General features: G+C 42.1%; 1 protein-coding gene across 3 annotated transcripts; it reads right to left on the reverse strand.

Annotated features, from left to right (window-relative positions):
* Positions 1 to 3920: 3920 nt before the first annotated feature.
* Positions 3921 to 22291, reverse strand: OPTN (optineurin). Of its 3 annotated transcripts, none has more exons than XM_068670022.1 (14): positions 22160 to 22291; positions 21135 to 21314; positions 19151 to 19353; positions 16408 to 16563; positions 15572 to 15648; positions 13307 to 13441; positions 12089 to 12170; positions 9370 to 9485; positions 8546 to 8695; positions 7813 to 7906; positions 7015 to 7173; positions 6195 to 6325; positions 5125 to 5204; positions 3921 to 4892 (listed from the first exon to the last, which is right to left on the reverse strand). In XM_068670022.1, exons 2-14 carry the CDS (start codon positions 21298 to 21300, stop codon positions 4771 to 4773), a joined length of 1671 nt encoding a protein of 556 aa, XP_068526123.1. In that variant the 5' UTR covers positions 21301 to 21314; positions 22160 to 22291; the 3' UTR covers positions 3921 to 4770. The 3 variants fall into 3 exon arrangements, with proteins under 3 accessions (XP_068526123.1, XP_068526124.1, XP_068526122.1); XM_068670023.1 differs by lacking the exon at positions 22160 to 22291 and adding an exon at positions 21896 to 22095; XM_068670021.1 differs by lacking the exon at positions 22160 to 22291 and adding an exon at positions 21862 to 22092.
* Positions 22292 to 23528: the final 1237 nt, after the last annotated feature.

Below are 23528 nucleotides of genomic sequence, written 5' to 3' on the forward strand. Positions count from 1 at the left end.
GCTGTCTGAAAGGCTTGGTTGGATGGATACACCCACTTGGATGGATGTACAACAGACCACTTCAACCACTCTGTTGAGTGGTCTGTTGGGTGGTTGAAAGGCTCGGTTGGGTGGTTGTCCGTGTGAGAGGACAGCCGTAGGACCTGTTTGCAGGCTGAGGTTTCCCTGACCCACTGACCCTATCAGAGCTGCAGCAATTGCCCATAGCTCAGGCATATCCACCACCTTGTGCCCATCTTGTTGGATAGGAAGATGGGTGCCCATCTTGGTGGGTGGGAATCATTGGGTAGGCAATGGTACGTTTGGAGATACCTGACTCTCCTACACAGGTATTTCTCAAACTCGCTTGCCCGCCCTGGGATTTGAGATCTGCAAATCCAGCAGTACTTTCCTGCTCACAAATCTCAAGCCCAAACTACAGGACTGTTCCTGGCCTCTTCCCAGCCTGGATTTTAAACCTGGACTTCTGTCTCCTGTTCCACACTGAGATAGGGTGCTGACCATGGGACACACTCTGACAGCAGGAATGTCTTGTTAAAAACAGGGATATGTGACAGGTGGCAAGTACTTCATTGGCATGTAGAGTCTAGTCACTTTAAGGGACAAAAACATTTTATCTTATTTGTCGTCTAAGGGAAAGCAAATTACTCTTAAACTTGTGCTAATGAGTATCTGCTGACCATGGTAACCTGTCACGATAGGTCATTTGTCCTCTGTGTTAAATGGACTGCAGTTAATGATGACATCTACAGAAAAAATAATCCTTCCTATTGCATTAGCAGCTTTCAGTGTATCGTGGCTTTATTTCTTGCAGTTCCTTGTCCCTCCTGATTTGTGATCTTAGAGCCAGTACTTGATCTCTCTATGAAGACCTGCTTCAGCCAGTGCCCATGTTGTCCTGTTGGTATTCTTGTGCTAAGATCCCTTCTCTTACCGAAGCTTCTTAAAATGATTAATTTTGGCTTGACAGATGCATAAGTAATTCCTCTTTTGGCCTTTCACATTGATTTTCTGTGTTTTCATTAAGGTTAATGCTCCTCAGATGAAATGAGCTCTATTAACATTCTATTAGTTTGATTTTGGCCTAGTAGCACTTCCAACAGTTTTTGATCATTGCAGAATCCATAACTATCGCAAAGCTCCTGTAATAAAATTGGATTCAAGGAAAAAGCCCATAAATCCTACTGTCACAAGGAACTAATTAAAAGTCAATAAGAGATTGCATCTGCTGGGGGTGCTTGTAATTGATGAAGAAGGTTGCAACCAAGCCGATGAATATCTCTTCACAACAGATTTCAGTCAGCTCTTGCATTACCTGAAATTATGGATGAAGCCATGTGTGAGAGCATGAGCTATAGCTAACAGAAAGCAAGAATCCAGAAGCTACAATAGAGAAGTTGAACAATCGTGACAACCTCAAAAATAAAAACAAATCACACAGAGAATTGTAGGGGTTGGAAGGGACCTCAAGAGATCATTGGGTCCAACCCCCAACATTGTGTCCATACCCCGAATCCTCTTAAAAGAGCAAATAAATAAGCAAAAACTTTAATTACAAGGGCAAAAAAAGGACTATTTTTCCTGGTGTTGGTAGCTGAGAGTTCATTGACAGCATGATATGAGAAATGCTTGTCTCTGCACACTAAAATACATTGAAGGAATATTTTTTTCCCCCAAGAAACACTACACATATTTTTCTTGTGTATGCTTTAAGGATATTAATCTGTTTGAACTGAAATGTAAATCTTACAGTATCGGGGTCTTTGTTTTGAATTAATCAACTCTAGAATATTTTCAATTTCAGGTTTGAAGCAAGATATTGAGTTACCAAACTTTTATTTCTAATTCTGCTATTGATCTGTTCAGTGTTTTCTCCTCTGTGATTGGATCTTCATCCATAGGACCATTTGGATAAGTGCTTATTTCTTGAGTGGATTGACAGGAGAATTTGTCATGTACCAGTACAAAATATCTGCCATAACACTGCACATTCAGTTGTATCCAGCATCCTTAAGGCTTTCTCCTATAGAGTTGTTCCATTCTCTTTAACTAAACATTGTTGGATTATATAAACTATACAATTTTTACTGCACATGCACCTCTCTCACAGGTTGTACAATTATTGTACATTTCCTTTAGCTAATATCTCTTAAAATTGGAATTCCGTGTGTCTGAAACTCCCTGAAATGTCAGCAGTAAAGGCCACATACCTGCCACTGTTGATCACAGAGCAGTCTCATATTTCTTATAGACAGGTGACATAACTCATAAGCAATGTCACAGAGGGTGAGTGCATGACTCCTTTCTATACACAATGCTCAAGTTAGGGTGCCAGATGTATGAAAGTGTGTTTGAACACTGAGTCTTACTTTCCTGGCTTAATGCTTGCAGGGAAGGAACAATCCTTTCATAGCTCAATAGCAGCAGTTGCTTCCATCATTTCTGGTGTATGTGGAAACTGAGATACCTCAGCTTTCAGGCCTAAAACCATTGCTAATTGTAGTCATAACTTGTCCTTACCTTTAAGACCTTTCAAAATATGCTCTATCTGAATTGTATTGTATGATTATCTACGTAACAGATATGGAAGTAGCTGTTCTCAAATGAAAGAAAGATGGCATTGATGGAAATCTGTGAAATCCTGAACTCACCTTATTCTGTCCCATCTTTTGTCCCTCACCTGATTTACTAAATCTAAAGCTATTCCCTGTAACTCCTGCGCTGGAGCACAGTGATTGTTCATATCACATCATCAGAGACAGCAGTTCCTGTCTAATTTCCCCCTTTGGACTACTTGAGGCTTTCATGGTGAATAATTAATGCTACAATGGTCTTTTACCACGATTTGCTATGTTCTGTTATTAAATACACTTTCTACCATTTTATTAGGCTGATGCTGAAAAGTCAGCATTTTCATCAGACTCTGTAATATCAGCAATTTATAACAACTATGGCACTTTCCTACCTAAACCTACTCTGGTAAAAGTGCTGTAGTTATAAATGCAATCTTTCCTGCATTTGTTCTTCCAGAGGTCCAAGTGTCTGCAGTTCACACCATCTATACAGGAGGAAAATTCAGGCTTTCTAACTCTGGCAATCCAACACGTCTGAGACCAGTGCACTGTAAGGTCAAATCAGGAAGCATTCGGGCTTATTATAATGTGGACTTTGAAGTGGAAGGGTGAACCAAGAAATAATAAATTGGTATTAAGAATACAATGTTGAACTTTCATTTTCAGTTTAGTGTAATCATCCTACTCTGCTCCTTCTGAATACCCAGCCCACAATTCTGAAAACTGGGAAGAAATGGACCAGGCACAAATCAAAGCTGTTTGTGCCCTCTGCAAGACAAACAGACTACCCCAAAACAAGATGGGAGAGATTTAATTACTTTGTTGTAATGCAGTTAAAGGGTGTTGCCTCGGTATATTTGTTTCTAGAGGTTCAGTTTTGAACAGTGGAGGAAATAAATAAAAATCTAATAAAAATTTTTCCTTATCCCGAGGCTGACAGATCAGTCCAAAGCCATGTGGAAGCTTCCTTCCACTTGGGAAATGCCCAAGTGACCAACACTTTCCTTGAGCAAGAAGATGATGCCTTTAGAAGATGCCATTTTGGGTGCTCATAGGCTTTCACACATTTTGCTTCCATTTGCTGCCAGTTTCCAGGAGTACAAATTTTAGCTATTTGCAAAAGAAACTAAATTATTCGTTGATATGGATCCCATAATGTTTCCTGCTGTTTGTGCTCATTTATATTTTGTTAGTTGTCTATTTCTCTCCCTTCTGTAAGAGCATGTTAGGAACTGTTTTTTGTTGAGATAAAACAGAAGTGAGGTCAAGAACAGAACTAACATACTGCAGTTCTTTCTACATGATTAGCAATCTTCTTTTAGCCTCCAAAGTATTCTCAGGCATAGATAATTTTATACTTGCAATAGATTTATTTTGAGATGTGAAAATCCATTATACTCCTCTCTTTAAATTAGGTTACATCCATTTCAGATTTTCTAGCACAATACTGTACAGATTCAAATAAACTTATTACAACAAAGAATAATCAAGACAACACCTTAAAAATAAAGTTCTATAAAACCCAGTGACTTGGGTACACCAGGAGCTACATATATCAGACCTTAATGATCTGTCTTAAACCTTACCCACATCCGGCTAAAGCAAGAAGTTACATAAGCCATCAAAAATATAACACCAGATTAGTATGGTCACAAGGGCAGCAATAAAACTGCCATCTGGAGAAAGAGCAGGGTTCATTTTAAATGCTTGATGAATATGACAGTACTTAGTTTCACTGGAAGCTTCTCAAACAGCTTTTTAATATATTAGTTTCCTGATTGATAGTATATGACAGATGAAGTATTTACAGGCTTACAGTAGTTTAACTGATCAGCATATATCCCATCTCCCTTCTGACTTCAGTAATTCAGCCTAGTTCTGTGGACTAGCCATAAGAGCAGAGCACATCAGGGGAATGTTCCTTACAGATTTAATTGCAGCAGACACTCTGTGAGTTTCTTAATGCATCCATGTTGTTAACCTATAAAAATTATTTTTCTAAAGCAGATTACAACAAGATCAGTGAGTGCAGAGTAGGGCAGGAGTTTTCCTGTTTTCTCACAGGATGAGAAAAAACCTGAAAAATTCCTTCACTGGATGTAGAGATGAGCATTATTTCAGCAGAAAAAAAAAAAAAAAAAAAAAAAGTGTGTTTGGCAGGTGAAATTCCAGTAGATGAAGAATTGGGGGGCATTATTCAATTAATGCAGTCCATAACGTGAATCTGCAGCGTGTCCAGATCAGGTAGAATTTCTTCACATTTTGGGCATGAATACATTGAGATATTCCGCTGCTCTGGCCATTCTTGACTACCAGTTCCTGCAAGCAGAGAATATAAATGATTACCTGTTACATTACTTGATTTTTCCGCTCTTTTTTTGCAATAGTTGAAAGAGGACTCCCAATGGCCAGAGAATCACACTCTCTGCAGCTACCCAGTTGCCAAAAGAGCCATAAGGGAGTTGGGGAGTTGCTTGCAGCCAAGCAAAGCTGTTTTAAACTGAACACAGCAAGACCTGGCCCCGTGAGGTGGGGAGGGTGCTTATGGTACCTCTTTGGACAAGGCGAGGTGACCGTTCCTGTTCTGGTGCCCTGGCTCCGTGGCGATTCTGCATCTCCGCCAAAGAGTTTCTAAGGAGAAGAAATAAGTCAATTAAAAGGGCTCTGAAAAAGAAGGCAGAACTGAAGGTTATCTTCCCTTTGCCTCCAGAAAAGCTAAGAGGATTTAAAATAAATCAGGAGATTTGCAAGTAACTCATGTTAACAAGTCATGCTTTTAGTTCACAACTGCTGCTTTGTGACAGAGGACCTAGAAACACTGCTGCTTTGTGAGACAGTGCCTGTTGAAATCAGGGTCAAACAACTGACACCAGCAGGATTTAGGCAGCTACACACTCAGGAATCCAGGGGATACTCCTCTGGAAAACTCCAAGGGCTCTGAGCCACTCAAGGCAAACTGCATATCTGATTAAAGGAGAAAAGCAAGTTTTACAAGAGAATGTGTTCAGAGGGTTGTTAACCTGATATGTAAATTGATTTTTCAAATTCTGGTCACTCTTCCTGTATCCAGGGCTTCCACAAGATGAGTGGAGAACACGTGGTTAATATTTCTTTCTTGTATTTTACAGTTAAGTGTGCTAATACAGTGCAACTACAAGGCATTACAGTACTTCTACAGGGCATTACAGTACTTGAAACTGCATATGCTCACTTATTACTACTACTTGGAGAAGCAACACATATCCCTGGCACACATGCAGCAAGCTTAGCTGCAGATTTACCACTAAAACTGAGGCCAGAACCCGAAGAAATTCAACTGAATCAGCAAGGAGAATGGACCAAGTATGAGTCATCCAAAGTAAAATCTTGCTGAGGTATCGAAGTCAGAGCTGACGTGCCTTATGCTACTGTGCTTCTGAGATTCTATCACAAAACTAAAATAGAGAAGTCAGCCAACTCGTTTTTTTTTTTTTCTCTTTTAAAATTCAAATTAACCAAGAAATACATGTCTATAAACTCGTTTGCCTTTCTACTGAGATGCTAACAACATAACACTGGTCATCTCTAGCATATGGGATAATGAGACAATCCAAAGATGGCTCAGCCAAAATCTGTTCTCACCGGCCAAGATCTTCAAGGTTTTGCTGGTCTTTTAGCAGGTATGCCAGCTGGACGGCCAACTGCTCCTTCTCCTCATGAATCTTCTCTCTTGCTGCCCTCTCGGCATGGAAATCAGAACAATAAACCTCCATCTGATCAGAGAAATTGAAACGTGCTGAGAATTTTCAACTTAGACTGAACCAAGTCATATATTACATGCCAAAAAAGTAAACCTCTATCATAGCCTGCATCTACTTAAAACACTCCTGAAGTCCTATGTAATGCAAAATATTCAGCTGCACTGTATATGAGGTGAAGAAGACTGAGTAGCTTCTCCATTTAGACTTCAAGGGTCTTACTGGGACCATACAACTCATGTAGATGCTGAAATGAGGTACAGAACAGCAGTGAGGAGGTGACTTGACCTATGACACTGACAAATTGGTGGCACAGATACGGAGTGGAACCAGACCAAGATGCCTTTTTTTTTTTTCCTTTGCCTTAAAGGTGAGGCAGACCCTTTTTAGACGCTGTTTTCACACAGTGTTAGGTTTGAATAAATAAGCCCTAACACATATGCAGTGATTCTTAAGACAGTGGTTTTAAATATGAAAACATTTAGTCCCAGCCTTTATGTGTTGTGCCATACTCTGGTATACTCTACAGAACTGTAGGACATGGTGGTACAGGCTCTGCAGGGATCTGTAGACTGAGTAAGGGATTTGTGCTTTGGAACTGAGGAAACACAGACACAATATTCCAGGCTGAGCCATTAAATAGCTCCTTATGGTTTCTGAATAGTGTATGGAGGAACTAGCCAATTTCAAAGGAGAACTCGTACCTGAGCACGCAGCACAGCCATGGTTTCAAGGTCCTCCTCTTGCTTCGTAATTATCTGCTTCATTTCATCCATCTGGAGCTGCTTTGCAGCAAGGGCTTGTTCTGCCAGCAACACCTTTGCGTTCAGTTCTTCCACCACAGCTTTATCCACTCTGTCCAGCTGCAAGGAGGAACTATGATTAGGAGATGAACTCAGAATATGACACTTCTTGAAGTGGAAGTTTGCTACCTGCTCCTACTGCCCTCGGAAAAGTTTTCAACTCCATGGCCATCAAAGCAACTTGCACTAAGACAGAAGTAGTGATTGATCTTTCAATTTATAAATTCTTTTTGAGTTTTCAAACTACATGGTATCAAGTCAAAACAGAACTCCCTAATGGACCCTCCAAAGGACACTTTCCAAAATCTGGCACTTACATGGAGCCTCAGTTATGAAGAGGACTTATTGTAGACATTCTATTTAAGAAAACAAAAGTGTTTAGAGCTCTACCCTCCTACATTTACAAACTATGCTGTGGGAACACACATATGCCTTTGCGTATCACTGATCTCCAAGGACTGGACTTCATATTGTACTGCAGATTAAACCATATCTAGAAAACACCACGTAAGTACTGATGTGCGGTAAGTTTTCTGTAATTGACAGCACAGAATCTATTTTTCTCAGAGCAATGCTGCTATGTTGCATGCTATGTTATGTGAAGGGATCACAACTGCCTGAATTTATTCCCAGATACATTCTCACATCCCTTCCCACTCCCCCCTAATTCATTATGATTTCTTCTGGTGATGAGTTTACCTCTTTGATTTTCATTTCACTGATTGTTTTCATAGCTTCAGTGAGTTCAGAAAGGACTTTGCTGTATGCATCCTGCAAGTTACTGTTTCTTGTCCTGTTTTTGAAAAGGAAAGAGGCAAAAGTTTGAAACACTTAGTTCTTTGAAAGATCTGGTGCTCTTTTTACCATCTTTCATTTTGCAAAACTATCCCACTTGTCCCAGTTGAAGACTTTTTTCCTTCCTTGTAAAATTTCAATTTCCTAGGGTTTTAAGAGTTAGAAATGTATACACAAATCTAAATCTACCAGTCTTAAGAAAAAATAACTCAACTCTTTGCAAATTAATCTGTAGTTCTGATGAGAAAAAATTGTACTCCATTCTCTCAAAATCTCTCTTCCAAGGAGTGGTATGTTGCTCATCCCTGGACTGAGTCCAAACAGATGTCCTTACTGATGGTCTGCATTTTAGATGGAAGAATCCACCACCCGATATCTTTATATCAAGCTCACCAATTCCATTCCAGATTAACACCTCTCTTAGGAAAACATTGATGCCTAGATTTAGAGACCTCAAGTGATGGAGAATTCATCAGGAGAAGAACCAGACAGACCAGGTAATGAGCAGCTTCTCCAGCAGCCAACAACAGTACCTGCAGACAGTTCAGCCTACACACATACAGCTTACACTCCTTCATGTTGCACATGAAAGGGAGTGGCAACATCTCCCCAGGATACAAAACCAAGTCATACTCACTTTTCTTCCTGTGTCTTGGCTTGTTCTAGCTTGACCTCTGCCTGCACGCTTTCCACCTGCAGCTCCAGCTTCTTGATGGCGTATACTAGCTGCTGCTTCTCCTCCAATTCTGATGCAGCAGCTGAGTTCATTATTTCCAGTACTTGGCACCTGACAGAACAACAGAGAAAAAGAAAAAGCTTGATCCACCCTGCTCCTCTTTTCCTGATGAATTTGGCACAAGTGGGCGTTGTAGAAAAAGAATTAATTTGAAAGGCTTATTTTGATGAAGAAAAAAGAAATACAAAATAAATCTGTACACAACCATCAGAAAATAAAACTACTAAACCTAATGTTTTTTTTCTCTACTACGAATTTCAAAGAACTGGAATTTAACAGAAAACTAAGCAAATACAGTGAGGTTCTTGTGACCACTTTTTGTGACCTACAGGATCAATCTTGAAAAGCACAGACAGTTCATGTGAAAAGGCTTGTAACTAGGTCCCTCAGCTTCTTCCCCTAAGACTAGCACACGGATTGGTTATGTGAAGCAGAAAACAAGAAAGACTCGTCTTTATGACAGGAAGGATTAAAACCCAAATGATCAAATTCCAGGCAGCGGGGTTCTATTTGTAGAACTAGGTTGGCAGCTTGGATTTGCTGACAATTTCTGTATTTCTGTACTTTCATCTCTGTTTACAAAGAAGGAGCAATCTTTTACAGCATTTCTATGAGACAGATACTTAAGTTGGTATTTGTAGAGCTAGTGAGTTTCCCTAGGTGGGAGATGTCATACAAATATTTACTGGGTGTCACAGCAAAACTTTTGTTCTTCTGAACCTTACTTTTCTTGAAGCTTCTTCTGAATCAATTCTGCTTCTTTTAACTTCGCGTGGGCCTCCTGAAGCTCTTTAAACAGAGCGCAAACTTGAGTATTCAGGGCTTCTACTTCACTGCCAACCTTTAAAGAATAAATACGGAAAAGTATACATGGATAATTAAAGACAAAAAGAAAATGCAGTTTAAGAGATCTAACCAGGATGTACTGGTTAGAAGTTTTCTTTTTCTAGAGAAAACAGCATAAATCAGTCTGCACCATTACACTGTATGTTCAATTGTAAGGCTACATCTGCAAGACTTCACAGTTAGCAATTATTCCTAAACATGGCAGAACCCCATTACACTTTAACATTAACATTACCCTTAAAACTTTCATGAAGTATGTGTGACTTTAAGACATGTCTATTGCTCTTGTCTAGAATACAGGTGTGTAACACATCTACATTCCCTTCCTCAGAGTTCATGGTTTAAAACCTGTGGGCAAAGCAGACAGCGATTACTGCCACTCATCTACACAGCAGTTAGTCTGTCAAAGAAACATAAACACATGGGTATCTTTAGGTAGGTTAGTTTCCTACCATTAGTAAGCTCTTTAGAGGTGTGACAGCATGTGTAGAATGGAAGAAGCAGTTTGGAAGCAAAGAATTAGAGGCAGATTAAACACACCAGCCTCTGCCACACTACACGAGTGTCACAGAACTGGAATTCTACGGCTCTAGCTTTTTGTAGCAGAAAAAAAATAAAAGCCAATGGTGACTCTATCACTATTTCTTCAGGAATCAACTTTGCAAATCAAGAAGAAAATGATTTCTAGTACAACTGTTAATCAGACTTGATGATCTCAAAGGTTCAAATGCATGGGAAGTCTCCAATCCAGCTTGGGAGTAAGCTAGGTGGCCGTGGCTGAAAAAGACACCAGGTGTAGCAAGAGTTTGCTGCTGTTTTACATCCTTGAAGAAAATTTTCACTTTTCTAACAGAGAAAGTCCACCACTGCACCAGGTAACTGAAGCAACAGAAGTCATTCATCCATGATGACCTGTGAACACTTCCAGCTTTTATCTCCCAGCAGAAGTGTGGAACAGAGCCAGTGAGACTGACAGGTAGACAGAACACAATTTTCTACTGACGGGTGTTGAGGAGGTCACCCTCCATAAGCTGCCAAAGCCAACATCATTCGCCAGTCATGCCAATCAAAAGGGACTGAAGATGGTGTAAACACAAACCATGTTGCAGTATGCTTTTTATATCTTTGAAGCAAAAAGAGATCTTTCCTCTACCACCATAGCTTCAAAGCAAGCCACAAAAATATTTTATTGAGCAATCCAGCAAATCCAATCAGACTCACGGAGGAAAGCACTCATTTCTGTAAGGTGATGGCATTTCAATTTGCAGACAGCAGCAATTTCTTTAACAGAAAGCATGCCAGCAAATGAAACCATGTATCACTGGCAAAAGTCTGCCTTCTAATAAAGCTGCACTGTGAATTTTTGCTCCCTCACGAAAGCCATCAAAATCCAAGATATTTTACTTAATTGGGACACTACCGTCACATACTTCTGGGAAGCAATCTTGCTGAAGGAAAAGACTAAGGTGACTCAAAAAATCCCATCACACAGTACAGACTGCCTCTCAACCATTTCCTAACTCAGGAAAGAGGAACACCAAAATCACAGCTTTCTAGATCTGTTTCTGGGAAGTTTGCAAGCAGCCTCCCAGGGATGGCAGAGCAGGAACTGCAGTGGTGCTTTAAGATGCCTCATCTCAGGAGACCTGGCTTGAGTTAGTGTCCACGTGAACGTTTGGCAGATGTTCTCTAGCCTCTTCTAGCCCAGCCACTCCTCACTCTCCAAACAGAGTAAAGCAGCTCTAAGAAACACTTCCTTCTCTCCACAGGATGTCTTCCAACTGTGGAGCCCTCAGAGTCCATACCACAACCGTACACTGTTTCATTTAATACCTACATTTTACAACAGAGGGAGAAAACATGGAACTAAGCTGACGAGAACCCTCTGAAGGGGCACATACAACAGCACATACATGGAAAGAGTGAGTTCTGCCACAAGGATGCTGACCTTGATATCAGCCCTTAGGCAAGGAGCACACTTAGCTCACACGGAGAGGCCTACAACTGTAGGCACGTAAATTTAGATGTCTGAATCCGGAGCTGAATCCCAACCCCAAAATCCATTCAAAGGTTTAACTGAAAACATCAGGACTAAGTTTGCCCAGATCTGTGTCACAACCCAAGACAGTTATGCTCCCCCATTGCACTGCATCTCACCAGAACCGTGAAAAAAAAATTATACCAGGTTCCACATGAGCTCCACGTTTAAAGTCTGTTTTACAGTCAGCTGTCAGTGATTCTCACCTAAAAGCTGACCTAGTCAGCAGTTAGAAAATTCATCCAGTTTAGAAGATTAAGGGCAGAAATGTCTGCATCCTTCTCTGTCTAATGGGCAAGACCAGGACAATGAGGTGCACCTGAAGTCATGTCACACTTCCCTAATTCTTGCCATCAATCTTACCCCTTCTGCGTGGCTGGTGTAATTTGGAACCACCTATAAGATATGGATCGGAGAGTTCAAAATTCACTTCCATTGCTCGTGCAGGATATTTACCCCCTGCTCCCTGATAGAAAGTGCAAATGTAGACCCTGAAGTTGTTGGTCTCAACACCTAAGTTGTATGTTGTTAAAACTCAGCTCAGCAGGACAGATACTTACAGCCTCTGAACTCTCTTCTTCCTGGTCAGTTTGTGTCCCTTTCTCCAGGCAGGTGCTTGTTTCATTCTCCAGCTTTGAAATTCTGGAAAACAGAAGAATCCAGTTCAATACATATATTGTGACTGAGGTTTTCATGCAAGTGATGTACTGCCTTTCCAACATCACAGCCATTAATTGGGGCAGAATTGAAAGTCATCATGTAGGAAAGCCATTGTGGGGCCTCCTGATGGACACAGGACCCCCAGCACGTACATTTAAGTGGATGTACAAGTCTGCAGGTGTGGTGAAGGGTAATGACATTCAGTCACTGATCAGTTCTGTGACTGATCAATTTACTCATTGATCAGTTTTTGGTACAGCCCAAAACTGCTGGCTCTCTGAAAACCGGTCAGTCTGTTCACTGAATCCAGTGATTAATACTGCCTCTATTTTCGTCTGATATTTTCAGAGGTTGAGATTTCTAAGAATCATTTGGCTCTGGCTCATTACCTCTTCTAGGAAGACCACGGAGAAACAATTACTGAGCCACTAATCTTTCGTAGTAAGTAATGTCCAGGAAGTGTTACTCTGCCTCTGCAAACTGGGGATTTGGAGCAGCTACTGCTTGGGCAATTGTCCATGCCTGAACAGTCATGCTGATACGTCTATGACTGAGCTGTGATGGGCACTCAAGCAGGTCTCACTGCAAAAGTGCTCTCTTAGGTAAGTTAGGAATTAAAATCATTTTAGATGTTTCTGAGGAGCTTTGCCAAGCTCACACCACTAAACGTAGCTTGCCAATAGCACAACGAGAACTGTAATCCCTGTTTTATACAGAGTGATTTGGTTAAGCCCCACATGTAGATACAAAAATTGCTTTCATATAAAAGCAAATAATGAGAGAGGAGTGAGCAGAAGGAACAGCCTCAGCTCGTTCTCATATTGTTCTGACATCACCTGCGGGAAGCTGAAACTCAAGAGGCAACAGGTAATTTGTCTTGATCTGTGGTGCTACAGGAGGTAATACGACAGAGAAACTCTTTTGCTCAGAGAACGGAACTTGTGGTTTATCCCTATCAGAGCTATGACAAAAAGACATTATTACTAGTGAGTGCTCAGGAAATTCCCCAGCCAGGTCATGCTGATATTTCAGCTTGTCTCCCATCAGCCACAGACTTGGTAACTGCAGCAACCCTGAAAGAAAACAGCTTAAAACATTACAGTGCACCTATTCCATACCTGTCTTTGTGATCCTGCAGCTCCTTCTCAAGTTTTTCCCTTTTCTGAGTTTCATTTCTAAGGCAGCAGAGCAGCTGGCTTACAGTTAGCTCCTCCGATTCCAAATTCTTGGACTCTTCTGCATATTTGCCCTTGCTACAAAACAAACCAGAGGTAAGTAACAACAGCTGTGATTTTATGACAGCACTTCCTCACCCCTGGTGGTTCTGGGACCTGATCTGAGAGCCCACAGTTTCACACAGTGCTGAAAAGCAACGTTCTGACCAAAGAGCTCATTCCCAAGAACCACGACCTGCCCACAAACCTGTAGCTACAGTCCCTGAGCGTGCAAACACCGTCCTTGCTACGTGCAGTGCTCAGACAGTCCTTCATCAGGCTGGGGGAACAATTTGGTATTTAAGCAGAAAAAACAAAAACAGTCGAGACAATACAAAACCTGGTGCATTTCTTCTGACCTACTTGGCATCCCCTTCTGGTAAGTGCTGCCGTATGTTCCCAAAATAACTTTTTTCCCAATGAAATATGCAACATTTCTTATCTCTGTCTCATTCCTTTCCAGGAGAAGAAGGCATGCTCCAACAACAATGGACATTGGGAGTTACTTTCATTTTCAGAATAAAAATCCTTCAGTATTTTGCCTCCATCATATTCTACAGCTCTTTGGAAAATTGCATACGCTACCACAGAAACGAATACAAAACGAATACAAAACAAATACAAAACACTCTGAAAAAATAAACAAAGTTAATTTTCTGTGATAAAACACTGCATTCTATTGCCTCCACTTTCATGTCCATCCAGACAGAAAGTCAAAATTCACAAACTAAATGGTAACAGATATAGGTTATACATTTCAGAAACTCAGCTGGAAAACAGCATGTGTTTACAACTTTGGTTCTGTAATTCAGAAAAGAAAGTAAAGCACAGTCCTGTATGTGCTCCTGAGAGCCTTGTATCTTTGGTGATCAAAATTCAATTCCCCAAAGACAGCGTTCAGTCAGGATATATTAAGTAAATAAATCTTATCAGGGGATTTTTAGTGCATCGGCCTACTCTTACAGAAATAAACCTGTCCTGAGTGGGTCACATTTCTCTGAAGCTGTTAAGAGCACCAGTCTAAGGTTTCAGTGCTGGACAAAGACACGTGGTGCCACAGGAAATTTTGTGAGAGGTATATATACCCCTGTTCTTGTAGGCATGGCTGACGCTCATCAGAAGGGAAGCAGGTCCCACAAAGAATATTGTCTCATAATCAAAGTGTTCTCCCAAGCCACTGCTAACGACAACCTGAATGCTTGCAGCCTGGTCTGCAGTCAGCATCTTTGTTTTATAACTTGACCATAACTGTTTTATTGCCTTCAGCTTCTTACCCACATGCTGAGGGTCAAATTTTAATATGTTATTACATTAAAATGCTGATCTCCTTTGCAATGAAGTGGGCGGTGACAGAGTTCAAAGGAAAACATGCACACAGAGCACAGTTTTCCAGCCTGCTTTGCCCTGAATATTTTCTATATCCTTCCCTTCCAAAAGCAAGGCCACAAAGTAAGTAAGACAGGTCAGCCACAAGCACCTAGCTGCCACATTGGGCAGGATCCCAAACGGAAAGTTTTATAGTATCAGCTGTCTGTGTCCATGAGGAGTAAAGGTTCAGCTAGGGGCAAGAAAGTCCCTTGTGCCCTGGAGCTGACGTAAAGATCAAATTTTGAGAAGTAACTTAAACAGAATGCTGATACCTTAAGCCTAGTACCCTGAAAAAATGAGGACTATGTCATTACACTGTCTGCCTGCCCTACTGTGATCAAATTTATACAAACAACACGCAAGCAGAACGGGCAGGGATGGGGTCTGAAAGGCTACAAGACCTCTGATTCTTAGCAGTATCATTATAACCAGGTAGATGACTCTATTAGAGTTCAGAGTGACTAGATGATAAGGAGTCCCTGCAGCCTGTGTCTTCTCTTTTTGGCCTCCCTTAAAAACCTGAAAAGGAGCAGCCAGTTGGCAAGCCTGCACGTACAGAAATGCCTGGCCAACTGGCCCCAATAGGCACTCCCTCTTGTCAGCTAGAAAAACAGGAGGGAAAAATGCCAGAGAGCTGGGGGTCTTTCCAACGTGGTAGGAAGGGAGAGCTACTGCAGTGGAGGGATGCAAGGCCACAGAAAAAACAGGATTTACTATACATTCCTCTAGAAAAAAAAAAAATCCCTTACAGTGAAAGCGAAACACATTGCAGATGTTTGAATCACAGGAGAATCTACATACATGTAGACAGCGATGTTACTGGGCACTTCACCACTATTATCTTGATTTTCTTTTGCAGCTCTGTTTATTTCTCCTTCCTAAGAAAGAAAAAAAAAACTTATTAGCTTGGTATTTGGACTAAGTGGGATATAGTTTTATTTACTTAAGGAAGGAAGAATACCAGGATAAAATACTGTGGTGGCAATAAAAAATAAATAAAACACAGAACTCCTACACAGCAGTTTTGTGTTAACTTAAATAGTTCACATGCCTTTCCCTGTATCTCTTCAGGACTGATCAGAGAAGAGAAACAACAATGAGATTTGGCCTTCTCCTTTCATCAACAATTTCCATGGCCACTCTCTCTTGCAGAGATGACACAGCAACAGCACTGCCAATAGATTTTGAATATAAGCCTGAAAACCACTCATTCTCCTGCCTGCCAAGAGAACCACCCTTCTTTCCCACTGCAAGACTCAGCCATGACCTTTGTAGTCCGAAGAAGACTTTTTGTAGCAAAAAAGGAGAAGGCATCCTTGAAGCTTTCCTGCAGTTTGAAGTTTTCTCTGACAACTGCAAAGAATTTTTAATTAAATTCTCTCTTAATTTCTTGTTGCACTTTTTTTCCCAGAGAGGGATGTGCTATTATGGGGGTAACAGAGACCCATATTTTCACATTTCACCTTTTGCCTGTAAAGATTTCTCAGATACAAGAACAGTAGAAAAAATGGATTTCTGTGCCTCTAGGGAACGCAGAAGAAAAAATCACTTTGCAAAAAAAAAAAAAAACTAGGACCAAGCTTGAAACAAAGTGTCTGGCTGCAGCTCACCCTGTCCTTTTTATTCCCTTCACTTACATTCATCCCAATCTCCACAAAAGAGTCCTCTGCTGAGATGTTCAGCTTGACCTGCAGTTCTGAAATGATGGCTAGCAGATCTGCCTTCTCAGCCTGGAGTCGCTGCACCTGGGACTTGAGCTGCTTCGCTTCCTTCTCAGGAGCCACGACGCCCTCCTGGGATAAACAAAAACCTGCGTTAGCCAACAAATAGGAAACAGCACACAAGGAGTACAGAGCCTGAACGTAACAGTGGTGTCCCTTTGCCCTACTTCTCTGATTAGGTTTGCCTGGAAAAATCCAGTATAGAGATCCCCTTGGTCCACTAGACAGCAAGAAGTGTAAACTGCAACCAAGTTCATCAAGCGATGAGTATCACAATTCTGGAAAACATGGATCTGGTCTGCTGAAGGCACAGATAATTACGATGTAAATCTTTGCCCGACTCTATGCCTCTCACTACCATGTAGGGTCTCAGTTGTTCTATGCTTTTTTTTTTTTTTCCCCATATCCTTATTTCTTTTCCCAAATCTACTGAAGATTCTAGGGAGGAATGACCAGTTGGCAAAAAGACTTTCTGCATATCCCACTTTCAATCTTCTACCACCATAAAACTACTTCTCTGTACTCCACATCCATGTATAAATTTCTGCCTATATCCCTGACCTTCACACCAACTTCTGTGTCCTTTCCGCTCCAGTCTCTGTCCCTCACAGCTTTCCAAACTTAATCTCTCCCTCACCTTTTGCCTCTTGCCTTTCCCCAGGATCCTCAAAAGCCTCTCTTAAGCCCCCACATAACCAGGAAGCCTCTTTTTCTTCTCCCTTTCCTTTAAATGCCTCTCCCCCTTACAAAACTCTCCCTGGAGTTTGTTTCTTCCCTGGTTTTGTAATCCAGTTCTTCTATCTCTTGGTAATGCTTTATTATATGACATTCCATCAGTATAAATTCTGAACAATTCTTGGAGTCAGAATTACATTCTAGCCCATCATTCACACCAAATCTCCAAACTCTTGCCACGATGACAGTGTCTCATCTTGCAGTACTTCCCCACACACGACTCACTGTGATTTTGTGCTCAGGCTGTAAAAGGCTGCAACAGGAGTCAGCTCCAGTGAAGAAGAGAGTTTCATAGCCACCAGTGCTCCCAGAGTTATAGTTTTGAGAGAAACCCTCCTCTGAATGCTGCTTTATCACTAAGGAAAGCAACAGTATATATCTGTGATGTGCTTTGACTGAAACAGGCACATCACTTAGCAGTAGCAAGGGACTACAATGCATCTCAGTAAAGAGTAAAAAAACAGAGATGAGAAATTAGACTAATTTTTAGTCAGTCTTTTGATTAGGAGAAAATTTTTTCATGCTCTCGTTTGGAAAAGAAAAAAAAAAAAGAATGTAATTAAAGTATAGCCAAAGTATTCAAGAGAGAAAACCATTTTGGCTTAAATGACACTGTCAGCCTGAAAATCATGATCAGAAATGAAATGTTTCTAACTAAATTAAATTATCGCTGACCGATAAAACTGCAAAGAATCACTAAAGAATCAAGAATTGCCTTATGGAGCTCTTACAGATGAGATAATTAAGAGATTTATTTTTACTTTGTCAGATTGCCCAAGCAGGTTGGATCACTCTGTCAGTAACATACTTTAAGTATCGGAAGTACAAGAAGTTCTGAAACAGGTATGGGCAGAATAAGTCCCCTACTTCCCCTTAAAATCTATTCCAGATTTATGAAATTCTGAGTTTCCCTGACAATCCTGAAACACAACTTTTAGCCCAGTTTCCTAACACGGTCATACTTGCACAATCACATGTTTATACATGACTTCCCTTATTCCCTTCACAGCTTTTGAACTCATTGGCCAATTTCAATTTACATGTTGGGAGATTTCTTACAGAGTTCCGTAAAACTGGCAGTCATGAGAGGAAGGGAAATCCTACCAGTGGCTCTGTGGGGAGAAAGGCTGATACACTCATCCTTCAGCAGGCAATTGAGAATCTGCATTTATTCTGTACCACATGCCAGTATTGATTGATTTGGCTCTGCATGAAACTTCTCGTTAATCATCTCTTCACATAACAATGCGGGACAAAAAGCAGGTTTTGCTCTAACAGGCTTTGTCCATAGATGTATTCAGTAGTACCTGTGAATTGACGTTACCTGACTGCTAAGCAATCATCTGCAATGTTAGAAACTACTTGCTACAGAGCCAAACGTAACACAGAGGGAGAAAGCTCAGTCAGACTGAAATAGAGCAGCTGAAGAACAAATCTAATCTGAACCTTAGTAAAAAGGCTTCCGTGAGTGGAGAAAGATATAAAAATAGATGGCAGGGTGTGTTTTTTTTCTTTTTGCTTAAAGGCCAACTTCCCACCGGAAACACAAAAATGAAAGCAGTCAAACTTTCCTGAGAAAGAATCTAAGGAGGAAAGGGAGGGATGAAGCCAACTGAACAGTAAACAAGATAAAGAATAAGTTGGCAAGAAATGCTCATTTCTTATTTGTTATGTTGATAATGTTAACTGTTATTATTAATTATTATTAAAATGATATTTATCTCTGGTGTGGCACTATGTTCTGTTACTACACTCTGAGAAGACTCACTTCATAAAATAAGTCAGACCAAGACTACCTGTTACAGCATAAAGATAAAAATGGAGAATGTTAACAGAACTCCAAACCTCACAGTATGATGAAGGGGCATAAAAGCTCCTTTCAGTCAATTTCAAAGTGTGTAAATCCAACAATTTCCTTATTTACCATTTCTGCTCCTTCTTCTCTTTCCTTTAAGCTCTGAAGCTGTTGCTGTAGCTGTTCATTTTCAACGCACTTGGCTAGCAAGCACTGCTTTGCTTCTTTAAACTTTGTCTCGTAGAATTCTCGTTCTTCTTTCTGCTTCTCTCGCCAGATGGAAAGTTCCTCATATCGCTCCTTCATAGCTTGGTTATGCAACTTCATGGCTTCTAAATGATAGCCAGAGACAAGTCATTGATTCAATGTAACACATGTCAATGAAACAGCAGATTTCCTCTACATGGGCTCAGCATTCTTCAGTATCAAAGGGGTAAGCAGTAATTAGGTTTGAAATGCAAACCTCCTTCTCATGTGTCTTAGTGAACTAAAACAAAATGTACTACGGCTCCTTAACACTTTAATAAATACTATTAAAACCATTGCTGAAATAACGTGCCCATATGCTCTCACTCCTTGATTTACTTCAAAGCTAAGAAGTACAAGCATGAAGTATTGCTCACAAGAAGTTTCTCCTTATCTTGCTGCACGTGCTATGTGCATGATGAACCCAAATGGAACTACCGAACAGAGATTATGAAAGTGAGTCAGTAGGGAAAGTGGATTTTCTTCTAGGCTGGTAAAATAGTGCATGAAAGCAGATGCTATCAAACTGAAAGTCTCAAATATGTTCAACCATACTCTGCTTGAACGTTCAGTCAAGATTTGATTAAAAATGTTGGGAAAAAAAAATGTAACAGATAACTTACAGCAAAGTCAGCTCACCCTGACTAGGAAGGCAAGTTTTATGTAACAAAGTCAGTGAGTCAGTATGTAACAGCACCAGTCCTGTTATAGCAAAATGCTTACAGTATTTTTATAAAGTCAATGAAAGGATTTCAAACTTGTTTCTTAAAGCAACATTCTCAAAGCCGGTTGCTTGAAAATCTTTCATACATTGTATATTCTTGTAACTGCCTTTATGTCTTGATGCCATTTTGCAAGGTATGAGTTACAGCAGCTGCAATTATGGTCCTAAAACATTATCTTATATGGCATAGGACCTTTTAGCAGAATACCAGAGGTGCTTCTTGAAGCGACTTTCCTGCCAGATACTCATGAGACTCCAAGGCAGAGAACTAGCACTAGGTCCAAAAATGATTCAGGTGGAAATTGAACACTGAGTTAAAATCACAGCACACAGGACACATGACTTCATGCTCTGTTACCATATAAGCAGTTAGGTACCTCTGCCTTTTATGCAGAAAATCCCCAAATCCCTTGGGTTTTGCTCTAACTATTAAAAAAAAAAAAAAAAAAAAAAAAAGAGTATCTAACACCTAAACTTTTGGGATTGTGAAACAAAGCTTTCTCACCTAAAAAGCTTAAATCATTAGGCATTTACAGAGAAACCTAATGGTCTCTCCCAGACAGACCCAGCCATGACTGCTACTTCATTTAGAAGCACAGAAGGTGCTACCACATCTAAACTTTCAAAGTGGTTACTACACACAGTGTAGAACAGTCTGTTTCAATTCTCCTTGCTACCTGAGAGGATTCAGCACCTTTCAGAGAATATCCAAACCAGAACTATTCTGGGTGTTGTGGACTATCCACTTTGCTGATGCAGCTATGGCAAAATGTTAGTCTATCTGTAATGTAAATGCCCAACCATTCTAAAATACAAACCAAAAAAGCTCTTAAAGGCTGATGAGCAAAACCTCCTAAAATACACAATGCTATATTGACTGTGTGTGTAGTTCTGAAGCAACTAAGTTCTGAAGCCCATAAATCGGGCTGTTCTCCCCCTAATCTTCCATACCGATTCAACTTGATGTATCCTATCAATTGGCCTTGCCACTTACAGAGTTGCTTGTACAGTGAATGCTACCCAGATAGAATATGTTATCCTGCAAGGGCAAATGAACACTGAATTCATATTCAAAGGCAAAGGAAAAAAAAATGCAGAAGGGACTCCTTTTGCATTTCCAGACAAATCTGCATTGACATTCACCTTTTAACTCATTGTTCTCAGTGATCAGTTCTTTCATCTGCTGTACCATCTCTTCAGGTGTGTATGTGCTGAGGGTGGGGGCAGCCCCACCGTCCGTCCCGTTTTCCATTTTGCTCCTGGGATGCTCTCCATTTTCTGCAGGACGGCTCTGCACCTTGCTGGACATCTCTGAAGCGACCACTACAAGGTCGGTAAAGAGAAAACTCTCATTTCTTGCCACACAGCTACTTGCAAAGAAAATACAGTGACACTTTTATTGCCTCCAGACGAGCTGCGCATCCAGTCACAGCATGCAGGGACCACCCGATCTCTCCGACCTCACTACTCCAAAACATCCACGAGTCTTTACATCCCATTAACCCCCTCAGAGAGAGGAGTGGATGAATAAAGCTGAGACATCCACGAGCCTCTATATCCCATTTACCCCCCCCAGAAAGAGAGGGCTGGATGAATACAGCATTTAATTCCTGAGACATCTTGGATGAATAACACTGAGATGTTGAGACGTCTCTCAGCCTAAAACCCTTCTTTGGGAGCCCCTTCCTTTGGGAACAAAACGAAAAAAAGAAGCTTTAATCCCCTTCCTGCGTACTAGGAAGCCTTTAAGGGCAGCAAAGCCGCCTTTCACCCTCTCCCCCCGTCCCTAGGGTGCACCCAGCAGCCTCCCCGGGGCTGCGGGACCCTCCCTGGGGCTGGGGGCCCCCCTTGTCCACCCACACAGCCCTACCGGGAGGCCTCGGAAAGCTCTCGGTTCCCTTTACCGCCGGGATTACATTTCCGCCGCCTCCCTGCCAGCTTTCGTTTTCTCTTGCCGTCGCAGTTCGCTTCACCGGGGGAGGCGCTGAGGCGGCCGCCTCCGCGCCCAGTCACGGCGCTCCCCTCGCCTTTGCCTTCCCCCTAGGCCCGCCCCGGAGCCGCTGAGTCACCGGCTGTGGCCGCCTGAGGCCGGCGATGGGGACAAGCGACCTCTGCGGTCCCCCCCCGGCCCCATCGCCTCAGCCGTGCCCGCCGCCGTCCCCGCTCACCCGCCTCACGCCGTGCCCATGGCGGCTCGGCTCAGCGCCGCCAGCCGCCGTCTCCGCCTTCCCCCTTCAGGGATTTCCCCAGCTCCGAGCGGCCTCTGGGCGGCACTGCCCAGCCAGGAGGGTCGGGAGAGCCTGGGTGTGTTACTGGAGGTGTCCCCGGAGCCTTCTCTTCTCCAGGCTGAACACCCCCAGCTCCCTCAGCCTGGCTCCACAGCAGAGGGGCTCCAGCCTCTGAGCATCCTCGTGGCCTCCTCTGGACTCGCTCTGATCCATCCCTGTCCTTGTGCTGGGCCCAGAGCTGAACGCAGGCTCCAGGTGGGGGCTGAGGAGAGCAGAGCAGAGGGGGACAATCCCCTCAGGTGCAGGACCTTGCACTTGGCCTTGTTGAGCCTAATGTTCACACAGACCCACATCTTAGGCTTGTCCAGGTTCCTTCCCTGCAGCATGTCGACCACACCACACAGCTCAGTGTTGCTGGCAAACTTGCCGAGCATACACTCGATCCCACACTGTCCATGTCACCGCCAAAGATGTTAAACAGCACCAGTCCCAAATACCCTGCAGAAGGGAGTGTACCAAGGGCAGAGCATCCTGCTGAGCCCAGCACTGGGGCTACTGAAGAAGACAGGCTCCTCTGAGGACCTGTCCCCATCTGCCTGGGCCTCTCTTGGGTGCTGCTTCACGGGGCTCTATGTTTTTCCTGTCAGGGTAGAGGTCTCGTAGGTGGTAGAGCAGCCAAATCCCATGCAACCAAATGCTGCAAGACAGATGCAGCACACCCCACCACCCCACCACATCAGCCCCCCACTATGGGGCTATGGACCCCATGGACCTGCTAGGAACCATGTGTAGGGTAGGGATGGAGAAGGGAGCTCTATGTCCTTCACAGCTCCATGGCCTTGGCCCACATCAGGCAGGCTCTTTTATGTTGGATTACAGGGGCTTCCTCACGCTCTTGGTCACCATCTTCCAGCTCAGATGTCTGTGTACCCTGGGAACAGTTGACCTCACTAATAAAGACAAAAGCAAAAAAGCCATTAAATACCTCAGCCTTATCCTCATCTTTCATCACCATGTTTCCTCTCACATCCAGTAAAGGATGGAGATTCTTCTTAGTCCTCCTCCTTTTGTTGTTGATGTATTTATTAAAGCATTTTTTATTCTCTATTACTGCCCTAGCCAAACTGAGTTCCAGCTGGGCTTCTGATTTTCTCCCTAAACAACTTGACAACAGCTCTATAGTCCCGCATTGCCTGCCCCTTCCTCCAGAGTTCATAAACTTTTTTTTTTTTTCCCGAGTTTCTGTTTAGCAAGGCTGGTCTTCTTCCCTGCCAGCTTGAGTTTCAGAGCACTGTGATGACATGCTCCT

Source organism: Anas acuta, chromosome 1 (genome assembly GCF_963932015.1).
Source record: "Anas acuta chromosome 1, bAnaAcu1.1, whole genome shotgun sequence".
Classification (NCBI taxonomy): domain Eukaryota; kingdom Metazoa; phylum Chordata; class Aves; order Anseriformes; family Anatidae; genus Anas; species Anas acuta.

What these genes read in the sequence shown, in the direction of transcription:
- OPTN (XM_068670022.1), bottom strand. Translation starts at nt 21,300, where the DNA reads ATGTCCAGCAAGGTGCAGAGCCGTCCTGCAGAAAATGGAGAGCATCCC. An exon ending in CTGCAGGATCACAAAGACAG is followed by an intron (nt 12,171 to 13,306) that starts GTATGGAATAGG and finishes TCTGTTTTCCAG; the next exon opens with AATTTCAAAGCTGGAGAATG. An exon ending in TGGCTGTGCTGCGTGCTCAG is followed by an intron (nt 6,326 to 7,014) that starts GTACGAGTTCTC and finishes TTCTCTGATCAG; the next exon opens with ATGGAGGTTTATTGTTCTGA.